This window comes from Mytilus trossulus, chromosome 8 (genome assembly GCF_036588685.1).
Source record: "Mytilus trossulus isolate FHL-02 chromosome 8, PNRI_Mtr1.1.1.hap1, whole genome shotgun sequence".
NCBI lineage: Eukaryota > Metazoa > Mollusca > Bivalvia > Mytilida > Mytilidae > Mytilus > Mytilus trossulus.
In genome coordinates, this window is record NC_086380.1 from 73,311,844 (window position 1) to 73,331,017 (window position 19,174).

The 19,174-nt window shown below is 32.4% G+C and overlaps 1 protein-coding gene across 1 annotated transcript; it reads left to right on the forward strand.

Annotated features, from left to right (window-relative positions):
- Window positions 1-286: 286 nt before the first annotated feature.
- On the forward strand, window positions 287-18,915 carry LOC134681391 (ran-specific GTPase-activating protein-like). The gene is made up of 6 exons (XM_063540993.1): window positions 287-569; window positions 1,752-1,861; window positions 5,400-5,557; window positions 5,924-6,052; window positions 17,050-17,124; window positions 18,146-18,915. The coding sequence occupies exons 1-6, from the start codon at window positions 555-557 to the stop codon at window positions 18,352-18,354; spliced, it is 696 nt and encodes a 231-aa protein (XP_063397063.1). The 5' UTR covers window positions 287-554; the 3' UTR covers window positions 18,355-18,915.
- The last annotated feature ends 259 nt before the right edge of the window (window positions 18,916-19,174 follow it).

Consider the following 19,174-nt stretch of genomic DNA (forward strand, 5'->3'; position numbering starts at 1 on the left):
TTGAATTGAATTGAATTGAATTGAATTGAATTGAATTGAATTGAATTGAATTAAATTGAATGCAACCCGACTTTAAATAAAGATTACTTTCTTCTTCTTCTTCTAGGTAAGGAACCGAATTGAAATTTTACTTTTAAATATATATTTTCAGGATAACAGATATAAACAATGAATTAGATTTCCCCAAAACAGCATATTGGCATTTTGGCATTACAGTTAAACCCCTTGGTCCCCTCTTTCTTCAGCGTAATTGCGGATAGTTCACCCCGTTACCGTGTCCGATTCATTATTTATGCATGTTGCAAGGGAGATAAATCTTAAACTTAGAAAAAAGATGGGGATGACTTTTCAAAACGACGACAAAGGAAGGGACAAAATTCAGACGATATAATAGTGGTTGTCTTATTTCAACAGAGCTCGAACTACAATTTTTCATTATTTGTAGTATATACTGTTATTTCTGCAACATTTTTTAGAGCGAACCAAGAAGCTTTCGAAAGCGCCATTTTCAGCATCCAGAAAACGTGAAATAAATCGATCCCCATCCTCTGAACATGGCAGATGATAAGGTAAAATTAATCCCGATTTAAATTTCCTTTCTTTTGTTCTATCTTAATGTGTAGTTATTTTTGGGTAAGAGGAAAAGGATTTCGAAAATATATGAACAATTTATGGGAAAAGGGGGAGGGTTGGGAGTTTGATGAATTTGTAGAGCACAGATAAATAAAAATCTATAAGTATTACCAGTCCAAAACGGGGAGGAAACATATGTAACTCAAGTCTTAATGCCATAGCAGGTTGACAGGATTATTGTTTGAATGTTGCACAATTTGCAAAAACCAAGATTTCATTTGGGTCCCCTTTCTATGTTAACTTTTGGTCCTGTTCAATAGATAGGTAGATAGATAAATTTGCTCTAAATTACTCTTGATTTTTGCAACGATCACGACCTCAGTCAAATGTTTTAAATTGTGACGCATAATTTTACAGCCTAAATAGGGCTCTTCATGGTTAGTTCGGCCATATTGGATAGGGGGCAGATTTTTTGGAAGGAGGTGGAAATAGTATGAAAGTGTGGGAAATCCTATGTGTGTTTCCAAGCAACAGCTCTGTTTTAATGATGTTTTCCCATATTTTTCACACCATTTTTACCTCTATTATGAAAATCTGCCCCCTATCCAATATGGCCGAACTAACCGTGAAGAGCCCTATTCCTATAGAGTATAGTATAGTATACATTACACAGTAACATCTTATTGCTATTCCCGGCTGACCTGTGCCCAAGAAACTGTACAGCTTGAACTATTGGTGTTATACAACAATCAAATTTCCATTGTGGCATCAGATATTTTGTATTATAAAGCCAAATTACTACAAGATAAAATTGAGAATGGAAATGGGGAATGTGTCAAAGAGACAACAACCCAACCATAGCTAAAATAACAGCAGAAGGTCACCAACAGGTCTTCAATGTAACAATAAATTCCCGTACCCGGAGGCGTACATATTGTACCTATAAGAACCTGTGTGATGTCCAGTAATGGCGTCAGGCGTACAAATAGCGATAAGGTGTATGTATTACAAATGTAGCTACAGGACCTTGTTTGACGTTATTGCAAACTAATAGTACATGTTCAAATGTAATATGCATGCAGGTGTTAAAACATCTATAGACTGACTGTTTCCTACGACAAACAAAGGGGGTCCATGAATGTTTAAACATATAATATATTTTCAATTGTTTATTACAGCATGATGAATCAGTTGATGAATCTCCAGAAATCCATTTTGAACCTGTGATAAAGTTACCAGAAATAGAGGTTAAATCATTGGAGGAAGAGGAAGAAGAAGTATTAAAGTTGTTAGTATTAAAAATGTTGCATATTTAAGTTCACTTTGTCCATCTGAAGTCTAGGCTTCCCTCCTATTTCCTATAAGGCTAAAAAAAACATGTGTGTCAGGGTTCGACACTTACGGTAGTCTGGTAGTCCGGTGCCCTCCTAAAATAGAGGAGGACTACCAAAACATGGTTAATCAGTAGTCCTGTGGACCATCTGAAATTTTGTGTATGATCTGGCTATTCTTATGCTAAGTTCTCCTAATACATTTTATATATTTCAAAAACAGTGATGACATTGGTCGTAATGTACGTAAATTTCCATTGTGTTTTGATATTGTGAAAGCACTTTTGAGATCCAGGTTTCTCATCAGAATCATCTCAGTGTTTGTAACACATGGGTATATTTTCCTTTAAAAGGAACAAGAAAAGTTGATTATCATTTAAAGCAAATTTATTAAATAAATTGTAGAAAAGTGAACTGGCTAATGATGATAAAATATATTATTTTATAGCATGTTGATTTTGGTTGAAACTATCACACGTGACGTTGAACAAAACATCATATTCCACTCCAAGAATCATATATTCCCCTCTGAAGGTCTGATTGCATTGTGAAAAGTTACTGGCGGTTAATGTTTAAGGGGCCAGCTGAAGGACGCCTCCAGGTGCGGGAATTTCTCGCTACATTGAAGACCTGTTGGTGACCTTCTGCTGTTGTTTTTTATTTGGTCGGGTTGTTGTCTCTTTGACACATTCCCCATTTCCATTCTCAATTTTATTAAATAAAATATTTAGCCAATTTTAGGGTTTATTTTAAAAATTATTTCAAATCTTCAAACAAATAAAAAAGAATAAATAATTAAGGTGGTACCCAACACTTTGACTAAAATTAATTTGGCTCGTTTAATTTTCATAAAATTTTGACAAAGTATTTACTTTGACCCTTTAACAAAATTATAAAAAATTCAAAAATTATCAGAAAAATTACACTGGTTATATAGCAGTTTGACAAACACCAATTTTGATCATTGAGAAGCTTAATATTCCCTTTACAACACCAATGTAATTTAAACGTTTAGTCGATTTTAGAGAATTATCTCCCTGTAGTGTTAGGTACCACCTTAACTTGAATTCGGTACTGATTATCATTGTGTACAATGTATGTTGTGATTAGTTATAAAACATAACGAATAAGAAAACAATTATGTGAATTTTATATTCAGAAGTAAAAAAAAGTATAGGCAATGGAATAAAACATTCATGTCATTTGGCTTTGTGAACTATGAAGATATGTTCACCCTGGAAACGTCATATTTTTGGGGTGAAAAAATCTTCATATTTCCTTCAGGCACTGGGAAATAAAGGTATAACAGCTCACTATGTGGTTTGCATTTGCTCAAAGTTGAAAGTACAAATGTATGTCATAATGATGACCTATAGTTGCTACATTTTTATACGACCGCAAATTTTGAAAAAAATTTCGTCGTATATTGCTATCACGTTGGCGTCGTCGTCGTCGTCGTCGTCCGAATACTTTTAGTTTTCGCACTCTAACTTTAGTAAAAGTGAATAAAAATCTATGAAATTTTAACACAAGGTTTATGACCATAAAAGGAAGGCTGGTATTGATTTTGGGAGTTTTGGTCCCAACATTTTAGGAATTAGGGGCCAAAAAGGGCCCAAATAAGCATTTTTTTGGTTTTCGCACTATAACTTTAGTTTAAGTTAATAGAAATCTATGAAATTTTGACACAAGGTTCATGACCACAAAAGAAAGGTTGGGATTGATTTTGGGAGTTTTGGTTCCAACAGTTTAGGAATTAGGGGCCAAAAAAGGGCTCAAATAAGCATTATTCTTGGTTTTCGCACAATAACTTTAGTTTAGGTAAATAGAAATCAATGAAATTTAAACACAATGTTTATGACCACAAAAGGAAGGTTGGTATTGATTTTGGGAGTTTAGGTCACAACAGTTTAGGAAAAAGGGGCCAAAAAGGGACCCAAATAAGCATTTTTCTTGGTTTTTGCACCATAACGTTAGTATAAGTAAATAGAAATCTATGAAATTTAAACACAAGGTTTATGACTATAAAAGGAAGGTTGGTATTGATTTTTGGAGTTTTGGTCCCAACAGTTAAGGAAAAAGGGGCCCAAAGGGTCCAAAATTAAACTTTGTTTGATTTCATCAAAATTGAATAATTGGGGTTCTTTAATATGCCGAATCTAACTGTGTATGTAGATTCTTAATTTTTGGTCCCGTTTTCAAATTGGTCTACATTAAGGTCCAAAGGGTCCAAAATTAAACTTAGTTTGATTTTAACAAAAATTGAAACCTTGGGGTTCTTTGATATGCTGAATCTAAAAATGTACTTAGATTTTTGATTATTGGCCCAGTTTTCAAGTTGGCCCAAATCGAGGTCCAAAATTAAACATTGTTTGATTTCATCAAAAATTGAATAATTGGGGTTCTTTGATATGCCAAATCTAACTGTGTATGTAGATTCTTAATTTTTGGTCCAGTTTTAAAATTGGTCTAAATTAAAGTGCAAAGGGTCCAAAATTAAACTAAGTTTGAGTTAAACAAAAATTAAATTCTTGGGCCTCTTTGATATGCTGAATCTAAACATGTACTTAGATTTTTGATTATGGGCCCAGTTTTCAAGTTGGTCCAAATCAGGATCTAAAATTATTATATTAAGTATTGTGTAATAGCAAGTCTTTTCAATTGCACAGTATTGTGCAATGGCAAGAAATATCTAATTTCACAATATTGTGAAATAGCAAAATTTTTTTTAATTAAGAGTTATCTTTCTTTGTCCAGTATAGTAAGCAAGAAATATCTGCAAGAATTTTTTTTAATTGGAGTTATCTTTCTTTGTCCAGAATTAACTTAAATCTTTGTTATATACAATATACAATGTATATTCACTTTTTACTACCAACTGATAAATTTAAATAATCTTTACCATTCAGTGATAACAAGCAGTTTTTTTACATCTTAATATTTTATGATGTATTTAAATGAGTAGTAATTGTTGCAAACTCCATTAGAATATTTTTAATTGAAATTAGTTTTGGAATAAGGGAAAGGGGGATGTGATTAAAAAATTGGGTTCAATTTTTCTCATTTGAAATTTCATAAATAAAAAGAAAATTTCTTCAAACATTTTTTTGAGAGGATTAATATTCAACAGCATAGTGAATTGCTCTAAGAGAAAACAAAAATTTTAAGTTCATTTGAATACATTCATTCTGTGTCAGAAACCTATGCTGTGTCAACTATTTAATCACAATCCAAATTTAGAGCGGAATCCAGCTTGAATGTTGTGTCCATACTTGCCCCAACCGTTCAGGGTTCAACATCTGCGGTCGTATAAAGCTACGCCCTGCGGAGCATCTGGTTGTACATGTAACTTCTCCTTCATTTAAATTTGGTATTTGGTGGAAAACTGTCTCTTGGCAATCATACCACATCTTCAAATTTATTATTTTAATATTATTTATTTCACTGGCTTTTGTTGAAACAAGTTTTAGTAAATATATAATTTTACATTTTCAGACGTGCAAAACTATTTCGATTTGACAATTCTTTTGACCCTCCAGAATGGAAAGAACGTGGAACTGGAGATTGTAAGCTGTTGAAGCATAAAGAAACCGGTTTGATACGTGTTCTTATGAGACGAGATAAAACACTGAAAGTTTGTGCTAATCATTTCAGTAGGTTTGAGTCATATTTTCAATCAAAGAATTCAAGAATTTATTTAAACGTTACTTTAAAATTCTAATATGAAAAGCATTTTAGAGACGGCCTGTGCTTTTAATAATCCATCTTCCAATATTAAACAAACAAAGTTAATCATTAGGTTGATTCGTTTAAACTCCTTTATAAATCTTCAATTATTTCATAAAGAGTTGATAAATACTGAAAATTGGGGGTATTCTAAGCAATGTAAATGGACAATTTGATTAACATATTTCCTACTGAAAGGAGTCAACAATCTTTAGTCTGCATACATGTACATAAAGTGCTCACTTTTGTTTGCATTCTGGTATATTTTTTCTTAACTTTGATCTTTTTTGTAGTTACTGCACAGATGGAATTAAAGCCAAACTGTGGGAGTGATCGTGCCTGGTTATGGAGTGTGGCGGCTGATTATGCAGATGAAGAAGCTAAGCCAGAAACATTGGCAATACGATTTGCTAATGCTGAAAGTAGGTTTTGAATATTGATTTGAAAAATATTTTTGGAAGGAAGGTACATGTATCTACCAGAGAATTGAAAAAAGTTTTCTCCACAGATCATTGACTAAAAAGTTCAGTAAAGAGTGCATTCATTAGCTCTTTGAAAGTTGTAATTGTCATATGGTTTTATGGATAAAACGTGAGATATAACTGCTTCAGTGGGCTGTTGTTAGGTACAATGTGTCAAAGGGAAAATTTGAAGACTGTCCCAACACATCCAAAATTAAAATTTTTATAATGTTTTATGTTAAAAGTGCACTTTCCTGTAATGTTCTTTTAACCTTACATAGTTAAAAGGTCAAAGGTTAGTGCTACAGTAAACAAAAGTTAATTAGCAAAGCTAGTTTTTGTACTTGACTTTGTCAGTCACTTTTTGACAACATTTCAAAAACATGTTATAGATCTAAAACTAGGTTTATTCTCAACACAACAAATTTTTTATTTTTTTTAATTTTTTATCACATATCATATGCAATGCATGCTGATGACGAGAAGTTTTGAAAGCCCCAAAGAATAATATTAAAATTTGAAAATAAAAGGGGTCTTGATAATAATCGCCTTTGTTGAACATGGTTAAGTAGTAGATTGTAATAAATCCTTTCTCTGTTGCCATCTTGTTGGTCACTTTTTGATAATAAAGTTTTGTAGGTACTGCATAGAAAAATACATAAAATATGGTATGATGAGAGTATAGTGACGGGCGGACTGAACATATCATGTTGAGTGTCACTTATATCTGACTTATCTGTCATTTTACTTCATTTGAGGTCAAGAAACAGTAAATTTGTGCACACAATTGTACAACCTGGACACATTGATGGACATTAAACAGAAAATGGTAGTCAATTTTTTTTTACTTCTCTGGGGCATTGGACATGTCCATGTACTAATGAATAAAGACTGTTAAAGTCATTTTAAAACTATTTTTTCTCTACCTAGTTTAAATTATAGGGGTTAAATTGTAAGTTCAAGTCTTCTTTGCAGATATTTCCTGGCATTAGGTATATCAGCTGTATATTTGTAAAACCACTTGGATCACACATTCCTTTTAGCAGAGTCCAAAGATAAGCTTTGGATTTCAAATATTTTGGCCACGAGCATCACTGAAGAGACATGTTTTGTCGAAATGCGCATCTGGTGCAACAAAATTGGTACCGTTGATTTTATTAGTTCTTTCAGCTGATTTGCCAAGTCTAAACAACATTGGAAACCTAAAATTAAAAAAGAACCGAAAATATTGAATTAAACATTAATACTCTTTCAGCTTGCATACGTACATGTACCATGTGTACATATCAAAATTTGATAGTTATGAAAATTTACCTTAAAAGAAATACATGTTTTAAATTCTGTTAGGTAATTAGTACGATAACTATGGAATGATGATAGTCTAGTGACGGGCGGACTGAATTCTCTATGTTGAGTGTCACTTATATCTGACCCAATCATTCTGCCTATTTGGTCTGACACTACAAATAATTCAATACACATAAAGTTATTCAAGTGAGAACAGTATGTGTACTGAAAAGTAAAAAGAATATGTTGGTATTTATTGGAGAGTAATTACTGTTTAGTCTTTCTAACACCATTAAACAAAAAACTCTTTGGTCCCTTAGGTTTGAAAGTAGTTCAACTGTTGTATCATTAATCTGCCAACACAGGTTGTTAATTGACCTAGATGGTTCTCTTGGGGCACTTTGGCTACCACAAAATAACTGAGGGTGGCATTATCAATCATTTGCTGTTTTCAATATATTTTATCATCCTTTATCAATATGAGCTAGTAACCAGTAGTTTTAGATATCTTCACTGTATACATATATATAAATAGTACATTTATCTTTATAAGCACAAGATTTGAAATGTTGTTTATAAGATATAGTATACTTGAATGAGAGTGGTATGATGATAGTATAGTGACGGGCGGACTGAAATCTCCATGTTGAGTGTCACTTATATCTGACCTAATCAGTCATTTTGTTTTTACTAACATCATACAAACAGGACACTATGATCATCTCAAACACTTCAATGACAATGTTACAATTTCTAAAAACATCTTCATTTCACTTACCCTTCCGGAGCACCTGAGATCACCCCTAGTTTTTGGTGGGGTTCGTGTTGTTTATTCTTTAGTTTTCTATGTTGTGTCATGTGCACTATTGTTTATCTGTTTGTCTTTTTCCTTTTTAGCCATGGCGTTGTCTGTTTATTTTAGATTTATGAGTTTGACTGTCCCTTTGGTATCTTTCGTCCCTCTTTTGCAAGAGTCAACATTGTTTCAATGGTTAAAGAATCAATCAAAACCCTGTGTAAAAGTATGCAATCAAAACCCTGTGTAAAAGTATGCAGGAATGGTGTGTTGCTGTGTATGTAATAAGAAGGTTGTGTGAGGTAAAGAGAAAGGTGTTAAGAATATTATGTCAGTGTCAAATTTGGTCATTTCTGTTTGAAAATCAAACATTGTCTACATTTTGAATGGATGACTTGGATTTCTATTTGTAGATCAATAGTGTTTATGTTAAGTTTTGTCCTAGCTTTAAGAATAATTTTGAAGTCTCAATCATAAAAAAAGGGTTTTCTATAATGAGGCTTTCAAAGGCACTTTCCTATAATTCTCTTTTAATGTTTTATAGTTAAAAGTTAAAGGAAGAGTGCTACAGTAACCAGGAAGATAATTAGCAAAACAAGCTTTGTGTGCTTGACTTTGTCAGTCCCTTTCTTACAGACAGTGTTACAGTTCCATAAAGGGAAATGGGAAATGCCTATAGTTTATGGGTTAAAAATAAATTTAAACGGATAACAGGTTTTCTGGTGTTACTTAAAGTTTCCCATGCTTAAATGAAATGATACAGAAAGAAAACATATATAAAAGGGGTAGAAACCTATTTAATTTTGGGTTCAAATTTCTAGGTTCGGTGTTGAAATTATTTCAATTCATTTAAAATTTTTAACCTTATTTGAATATGATATTGTTTATTATTCCTGTCGGTGTTATGTTTTGAATGAAAAATCATAAAAGGTTTGTTATATCTAGCAACAAAAGTGACATTTTATTATTGTTTTCTTTTGAAACTTTTGCTTTGTTTTAGATGTATCTGTGTTTGACTTGAATATCCTTAATTTCTGAATCATATCTAGATTAAGCATGAGTTTTTAAATCTACTTGTATGGAATGATGATAATATAGTGACGGGCGGACTGAAATTTGCATGTTGAGTGTCGCTTGTATCTGATCAATTGTACTAAGTAGTAGTTGCCAAACATTTGTATAGACTTATTTTAAATGAGTACTGTATCATTGTGTATGTGTGCAGAAAAGTGAAAATTTGCAGTTCTTCTGTAATCCTTTGTCAAATAAATTTCATGTTTAGCAACCCACTTTGAATCAATCTTTTAGTCATTCCTTATATCTTTTTTCTTCTCTAAATTTCTTTACTAGACGTTACTAAAAAAATGTTACAAATTATTACCTTTAATGACTTCCCAGCTGGTACTTTCTGTTTTCCTTAATGGTTTTAATTAGAATTGGTAGTCCTAAATATCGGCCCTATTTATAACTAGTACAGTTATCCTCAGGATTATTTTGTTACATAAACATGGATTAAGGTGGTACCCAATACTTTAACTGAAATTAATTTGGCTCAGTTAATTTTCATTAAATTTTGACTAAGTGTTTTACTTTGACCCTTCAGCAAAAATATAATAATTTTGAACCAACCATTTTATTAGAAAAATTACACTGGTTATATATATAGCAGTTTGACAAACACAAATTTTGATCACTGAAAAGCTTAATATTCACTTTACAACACAACGTAATTTAAATGTTTAGCTGACTTTACAGAGTTATCTCCCTGTAGTGTTAGGTTCCACCTTAAAAGGTTTTGCTGTTAAATGATCATGATGATAAATATAGGTATTGTAAGCTGAAATTATTTCAAGTGTGGTATGATGATAGTATAGTGACGGGCGGACTGAATTCTCCATGTTGAGTGTCACTTATATCTGACCCAATCACTCTCTGTTTCAAATAAATCAATGTTATATTGCCAAACTGTTCTATAAATATATATAGGCAAGTCAAATAGTATGAAGAAGTAATGTAGACAGATTCAGCACTGCTATCATAAGGGAATTGTGCTAAGGTGTACCTGTGGAAAAAAATGTTATTTCTAGTTTATCCTGCACAATGACGATCACTAAGACGCTTGATGAACGTTAATAGTGCAGGGATACAGGTGATCCCCTCTTTCTGTTAAATGACATCATAAAGGTTCGAATATTTGACAAGTTTTTTTCGGTGACGGACAAACTCGAAAGTGGTCTATTATATATTTCTATTCTTGGTGAAATTGTGATGTTACATTAAAGACATTTACATTTGAGCATGATTTTTTCATCACACAAGAACAAATTATGAAGACAAATTATTCAGTGTTCTTTAATTAATGTTGAGTTTAAATGCACTTTCCTATAATTTTCTTTTAATGTTATATAGTTAAAGGATAAAGGAAGAGTGCTACAGTAACCAGGAAGATAATTAGCAAAACAAGCTCTGTGTGCTTGACTTTGTCAGTCCCTTCCTTACAATCATTTTTTAAAGCAATTGCTTTCATGCCGTCGCGTATGGCCATCTTTGTGACCCAGATCAGAGACTCCGTCCAGATCAAGCCATAGTATTTTGTTAAACAGGCTCCTGGTCTGTCATTCTTAAACACCTACATGTATGTATGTTTTCTTATGCAATACATAGCTTGAAACTTTTGAAAAACGTAAGTGGATTTAAGAAGTTTCAGTATACGTTCTTGTAGATGTATTTTTGTATTTAGGGGGACAACCGTTTGACTATCAAAAAACATAGACGTCCGAGTGAAAAAAATGCATTTTTAAACCTGCGATTCCGTTTTCCATTCGTACGATGTTTCAACAAAATATGGAATAATTTCAGTTGTTGAATTAGTATTGAAAATTTGACTGAATTATCTTTTATATGTTTAATTGGTGTTTTTTTTAAGAAAGAGGTCAGGTGCTCTTGTTCATTCATAAAATTGTCGTTCATTCATAAATTTATCGTAAAATCAAAATCACTACACAGGTTATATAGACAGGTTATACGTAGTGTCAAATGATTACCTGTAATCTAAAAATAGACAAAGTTAACTGACCTATTTTGTTGATTTGTTTGCACAAATAATTTAGAGGAACGAAACCCTTGTTAAAAACACATAACAATAAATAGTTATCAAAAGTACCAGGATTATAATTTTATACGCCAGACGCGTGTTTCGTCTACATAAGACTCATCAGTGACGCTCAGATCAAAATAGTTTGAAAGCCAAACAAATACAAAGTTGAAGAGCATTGAGGACCCAAAATTCCAAAAAGTTGTGCCAAATACGGCTAAGGTTATCTACTCCTGGGGTAAGAACATCCTTAGTTTTTCGAAAAATTCAAAGTTTTGTACACAGAAAATTTATAAAAATGACCATATAATTGATATTCATGTCAACACCGAAGTGCTGACTACTGGGCTGGTGATACCCACGGGGACGAAACGTCCACCAGCAGTGGCATCGACCCAGTGGTGTAAATAGTTATCAATAAGTTTGTTTTCCTTTTTTGTCATAACTCCGTAAGATTTATCGATCACCTTACTAATGAAATGGACCAGTCCAAACGTGAAAGATGCCAAGTCCAGATGAAGAGATATTTACAATTTGGAATTTTCTAGTTTCATAGATTAAAAAAAGTACATCCTGTTTGGATATCATATTCAAAACTGGGTATGCATGACAAATGATGAAACCATTATCCTCGTCTTTCCAATGGACGAGTCTACTACGTTTGTTGACCCTCGACGGTCCACCGTGTTTGCAATTTTATTTCACATGTTTTCAAAATATTGAAGATCATTTTCACAATGTTTCCTGAAAATTGGATAAATATCAAAGCAATTTAGAGCTGTTTGTTCTTGTTCGTATAATGACGATTTAATGTCATGTTTGTCTGTGGTGGCCCCTCTTTTCGGGATTGCACGAGAATTATAGTTATCTCGTACCGCATGAGGATGACACATATCAACTAAGCAATAATGTTTGGGACTTAGTTTTTAAGAAATAATGACAAAGTAACATTATGAAATTATTTTTAGTCAGCTGAAATATATATTTATTTTTTACATGTTTATGTCTTGTAAAATATTTTGTTTCTTTCCCGTTTTTCAACATTTGCGTCTGAAAAGTTATAATGTTTTAACTGAAGTGTTAAATTTAAATTAATTATGAAAATTAAATCAATAAAGGAAATTATTGCCCAGTTACAAACACTACTAGGGGATAATCCATAAGAATTTCTCTTGGAGTTATATGTTTCAGCACATGTATATTTGACCCCAACTTTAGCCGGGTAAACGTGTTGTCTCCTTGTGAAATATAAAACATATTGAAAATGACTTTCTGCTAAAGTCTTTAATTGATATAAAGTTAAAACCTTCTTAATTCTCACTAGACAACACTCCTGTCATGTTTAATTCTTAAATATATGTGGATGAAAAAAAAGTCCCCAAAACATAAACATGGCAGCAATTGCTTTTACAGCCTTTCAGGCTTTGATTACCCTCCTTAACATGCTTACTTTTATAAATTTTTATTTGGATGGAGAGTTGTCTCATTGACACTCACACCACATCTTCATATGTCTATTATACCTTGCATCTCCTTTCATCTGGAGGATTATTCATTCATATGAGGGGGGACTTTTATTGGGTTTATAATTTTTCTTAAAACAAGGAACCTAGTACCAATTGAGTAAATTGTTAATAAAACAAGTTCTTCCCTTTAACATTTTCAAGCATAAAATGTTAGTGACTGGCCATGGAGGTTAATTAGAAAGCAATAACCAATCTTTTGATAAATATGTCTTGATAGGAATTTCCTGACTTTAGATTGGCTTTATTAACTTATGCACTAGTCTTACCAGCGTTTGAATCTATTTGCATGAAAATGTTGTGGTGATAGTTATTAACAATGATATGGTATGATGATAGTATAGTGACGGGCGGACTGAATTCTCCATGTTGAGTGTCACTTATATCTGACCCAATCAGTCATTATATTCAAACTATTGGTAAATACAGGTTATTCAATGATTCAAAGTGAGTGCAGAAAAGGAGGAAATTAAGTTCCCTCCCATCTGCCTCTGGTTAGTCCTTTATCTCTTCAATATGTATAGCTATCGCAGTCATCTTTAGCAGCTCTATTATTGTACAAGAATTGAAATGGTTTTGTTAAAATGAAAGTATTGATAATACAAACATGACACCAGATCTATCTTTCATGTCTTTGTAAATTTGGTATGATGATAGTTTAGTGACGGGCGGACTGAACATATCATGTTGAGTGTCGCTTATATCTGACCCAATTATTCTGTCTTTACTAGGACCATTTTAAATATGCCAAGGTTCAGTGACTTGTAGATTTCAATTATTTGTAAAATTGTGGTTAAGGTTGTTGACATAAATTTGTATGATTTTCCTTGGCTTCAAAATTCAAATATATTTATGAAGGCCCATTTTCTGAAGTGTTATTAATCTTTATTGGTAATTGGTATGTTTTCTCTTTGATCTTACTGCCTAATATTTTCGAGTATCAAAGTACTGGCTGTATCACTGAAAATATTAGGCAATACATTGTGTGACGTCATAATTACTGATAAACAGTATAATAGGTAGTTTTGTTTGTGATACTGACTATATCATGTGGAATAACTTAACTCGCCTTAAACGAGCTCCTCTAGATATTCCATATGATATATTCAGTATAAAAAACGAAACTACCTATAATTCTACATGTATTAGCTATGAATGAATGCACTTTCCTATAATTGTCTTTTAATGTTATATAGTTAAAAGATAAAGGAAGATTGCTACAGTAACCAGGAAGATAATTAGCAAAACAAGCTTGGTGTGCTTGACTTTGTCAGTCCCTTTCTTACAAACAGTGCCATAGCTCCTAGTACATGTAAAATAATTGCTTTTGGTTTATATTTAAGGGATAATGGTAAAAATTGTCTTGATAATATCATTTTGTCATTATTCAGATAAGAGCTGCCAAGGCCTTTTATAAAAAGTTATTCTGCAACAAGAAGTAATTTTTGATTTGGTAATTCATGGCAGACACTAAAAGTCAGGTCATTATATGCAAGTCTACATATTATTATAAACATAGAACAGACAGAAGTATATAATTTGGTATGATGATAGTATAGTGACGGGCGGACTGAATTCTCCATGTTGAGTGTCACTTATATCTGACCTAATCAATCAACTGTCTTAACTCTGGCCATTTATATAACGTGAATATAGTATTGTTACAAGCAGACTGAAATCTGCATGTAGAGGGTTGCATAAATCTTTAATTTGTCATCTGACTTATGAAAATCTGGCTTGTGTCCTGAATTTAATCTGCCGTTTATGGGACTTGTATTGCTAAACATTGTACCATTGTCTGTCGTTGTAATGTCAGACAATAACTCAAAAAATTAGATTTATATTTATTCTGATATGACTTTTAGGTGTTTGGAATTTTACTCCTTGAAAAAGATGGAAGAATCATGCCCTGATGGGGCAGCTCTTTATTTTCCTCGTTGTAATGCCTTATTTTGTCATGTTCAGTTCATGTTAACTTTGAAGCACTTCCATATAATTCTCTTTTAATGTTCCCTAGTTAAAAGATACAATAGAAGTGCAACAGTAATCAGAAAGATAATTAGCAAAGCAAGATTCTATGCTTGACTTTGTCAGTCCCTTTCTTACAGTCATTCATTGAGAATTGGAATTTTTCTTTATTCTTCAAAATGACAAATGATAAGAGATTGAGGTTGAGGACAAATTATTATGATTTTCCTTCACCTCAAATATAATTATAAATGCCCATTTTGGAAGTGTTATAAATCTGTATCAGCTTTGGTTGCACTTTCATATAATTGTCTTTTAATGTTATATAGTTAAAGGGGCACTAGCTGTCAAATTCATGGTCACCAATTTGACTCAAATTCTCATATTTGATTAATAACAATGTAAAACATTTATCCAATCTATCAAACGTTTAAAATAAACAGTTTACAGAGCATGAGGTAGATGATATGTAGGTTCGTTTCGTGTGTATCTAAATCCAGACGGCATCTAATTAACTATCGATTTGACCTCAGATGACCATATAAGCGATGTAAACACAAATAAAGATATGAATAGGTTAAACCAGCACGTGCAATTGGATTTTTATAGGTCTGTTTGATTTGAATTTATAGATTAAAAATATAAGTTTCTCATTGTTTTTAACCGTATAAGAATGATTCATGTGGATCGAATTAGTAATCAAATGATTTACCGTAGTTTCACTTTCATTGTTGACATTCTTTTTCTTTAAATAACCAGTTCACGTACAATGCATGCGTTGTCAGTCTCTAGCTAGGGGGTTAAATTAAGTTCACATGAATACCGGTTAGAATGGTGATGACGTTTTCACTTGCAAGTAAATCAGTCAAAAATTATGTATAATCGCTTATTTCAACAAAATTAAAGCAAATTGATTGCTAAATGCAAATTATTATTTCATTATTCCAATTTAATTAATGATTAATCTAAAAAAAAAATTACTTTATTTTTTTATATATATCGTAGCTAGTGCTCCTTTAAAAGATGGAGGAAGCGTGCTACAGTAACCAGGAAGATAATTAGCAAAACAAGCTTTGTGTGCTTGACTTTGTCAGTCCCTTTCTTACAATCCTTGAGGAATTTAATTATTCTTTATTATAAATTTTGAACAGAATTGAATTGTGGTTACAAGTTGTTCTTTGTCTATGGCCTTTCTCTCATTGTGTTGCTTTATAATTCATCCATTCTAAAAAAAAAAAACCACCAGGAAATATTTGATAAGAAGAAAGGCACCTCTACTTTAAAAAAGGACTTTTGATTATTTGCTATATGCAGGCAAAACAAGACTATCGCTCTTATAGCTGACTATGCGGTTTGGGCTTTGCTCATTGATGAAGGCCGTATGGTGACCTATAGTTGTTAATGTTTGTGTCATTTTGATCTTTTGTGGATAGTTGTCTCATTGGCAATCACACCACATCTTCTTTTTTATAAGACTAAACATTTTCCATCTTGAGGTCCATCTATCCATATTAAGAGATGAACATAAGCTCTATGTGCATTTCCTTCCAAATGGTTGTGAACGTAGGCCATTTGTTGAATGATGATAGTATAGTGACGGGCGGACTGAAATCTCCATGTTGATTGTCACTTATATATCTGACTTGCAAAATAACAAAGTTATTGAAACTGTCTTGTCTCATATTTATGAAAATGAAGGAACGTGTTAAATTCATTCATTCAAAAAATCCCTCTTATGTATAGAGCTACTTTGTAAGTCACATCTAGGCCATTGGCACAAGTTTTCAATCAAATTATATATATTGCAGTATAGATATAAAATATGAAATTGCATTTACTTAACACCGACCGTGCAAGGGCTGTATAGCCAGTCAAGGTCGTTAAAAACTTCCATTTGTTTGTCTCATTAAAATACTAAACAGCTTTTCTGGAAATCGACCGATATCCAAACTTACATGTAGGTCTGCACTTTCTACAAACTCTATAGAAAAAATACTTACCAACTTTTAATCAGTTCTGAGTTGAAAAGAAACTTTTCGCCCTGTCAAATATTTGGTATAGTTGGATGTTTAAATGATCAAGGTATTACAAAGACCAGATTTTCTGTCAGTAAAAACTGATAGGTTTAATTTGGTGACAGTAAAAGCTGAAGTTTATTATTTCAGAGGGAATGCATCTGAAAATTGACACACTTTTCAGTACGCACAAAATTAAAGGTAGAGTCATCATTCCTGACAATATGAACATTAGACCATCTCGTCACCTTCATATTTTATGCTTTTGTTTTCAGATGCACAGAAATTCAATGAAAAGTTTAACGAAGCAAAGACGAGCAATGTAAAGCTTCTAGAGAAAGAAAAATTAGGTAAGTTTATGTCACACTTTTACATTGCCTGCATAGAAAGAAGGTTCAATGGCTAGACAAAACATGTCTTCCATCATCATTGTCAACAATTCACATAGTATTTAATTTTATTAAAATCATTTTTAGATAGTTTTACTTCCTCAGATGAGTATATATATACTAACAATTTGATTTGATAGTATATGGAGTTCATGACAATTAATTGTGACATCATTTATTGATGTTGTATTTCAAGTGAGCTTTTCTCATCACTTGGCGTCCGCCATTTGTCGCCTTTAAACTTGTACAAAAATCTTCTCCTCTGAAACTACTTACCAAAATTCAACCCAACTTGGCCACAATCATCATTGGGGGATCTAGTTTAAAAAATGTGTGGCGTGACCCTGCCAACCGACCAAGGTGGCCACCATGGCTTAAAATAGAACATAGGGGTAAAATGTAGATTTTGGCTTATAACTCTGAAACCAAAGCATTTAGAGCAAATATGACAGGGGTTTGATTGTGTATCAGGTCAAGATCTATCTGCCTTGAAATTTAGACAAATCGGACAACCCGTTGCTGCCCCCACCAAATTAATAATTTTAAGGAAATTTTGCAGTTTTTATTTAAAAATTATTTATTGAAAATTTTTTGGTTGTATATTGGTATGGCGTTGGCGTCATTGTCATCGTCTGAATACTTTTAGTTTTCGCACTCTAACTTTAGTAAAAGTGAATAGAAATCTATGAAATTTTAACACAAGGTTTATGACCACAAAAGGAAGCTTGGGATTGGTTTTGGAAGTTTTGGTCCCAACATTTTAGGAATTAGAGGCCTAATTAATAACAAAGCAAACTACAAAGAACAAATATGCCAACACAAGACAACCCCTGACCTACAGGCTCCTGACTTTGGACAGGCATATAAAGAATGTGTTAAGATTAAAGTGTAAAATACGTTTGTGAGTGTTCTTAACATGTCAATTGCTCAGGAAATATAGGAAAGAAAGTAGTCATTTATTGAAACTTTTTTTCCTTGACAGAGAGACTTGAGAATGGAGATGGAGATAATAAAGACACAGATAAAGTGGCCGAGAAGTTAGGTGAGATGTCGGTGAAATCAGACAGTAGTGAAAAGAAGGTGGAAAATAAGACTGACGACCAGAAAACTGTAACGAGTGAAGAGAAAACAGACACAAAAGATGAGAAAAAGGAGAAAGATTCTCCAAAAAAGACAGAAAGTGTTTCGTGATATGTGAATCCTTGGGAGATTGCCCAGGAATGCAAATCAGCTATTGTGACAAATTTTTAGTTCCTCGTTTGTGGGAGGTTAACAAGAAGACTTGTATAATCAATTGTATGGCTTGGATAGGGATAAACATTGTCACCGGTTCTCAAAGTTAGATAATCAGTTGTTTCATCTGTCATCTCATAAATATAGGGGAAATGTCATCTAATTTAAGTAAACTTGTATATTTTGTTGTACTCTTGAAAAGGTAATTAACATTGTCATCATTTCTCAGAAATAAAATGTTTTGACTGTTAACAGTTGATATTGTTTAATTTGTCATCTCATGCATGTGAGGGAAACATCATCTTATTTACGGGAAAAAAATCTTTGTTTGTTTTTCATTGTGAAACATGAGAACTATCCTTCAATTGTCGGATGAATTTATTACCATTTGATGCAAATCAGACCACCTCCATTATTTGTATTCTAAGTTATTTCTTGTTATTGTGATCTACTGTTCATGATTTTATTTTCAAGTAATAATTGAATTATAAGTACTTACAAATAAAGATACAGATGTAAGAGTATTTATGTTTTTATTTGTTTTTTTTAGCTCACCTGGACCAAAGGGTTCACATCATAATTCATCTTTTATAGCTGCAGGACCAATTGAAACAAAATGTAGTCACAATTATACATACAATATAATAAACAAAGGATATGGATATCCATCCATGAAACAAAAGTACATGTACAAGACCCTGATTGATTTTGGAACATTCATATACAAAATACAATGAAATAAAAGATGGAAGTTTAGTCTGTTTTTTACCATTCGATT

Coding starts and splice junctions, on each gene's coding strand:
- LOC134681391 (XM_063540993.1), top strand. Junction 1,862..5,399: donor GAAGAAGAAGTATTAAAGTT/GTTAGTATTAAA, acceptor TTACATTTTCAG/ACGTGCAAAACTATTTCGAT. Junction 6,053..17,049: donor ACGATTTGCTAATGCTGAAA/GTAGGTTTTGAA, acceptor TTTTGTTTTCAG/ATGCACAGAAATTCAATGAA.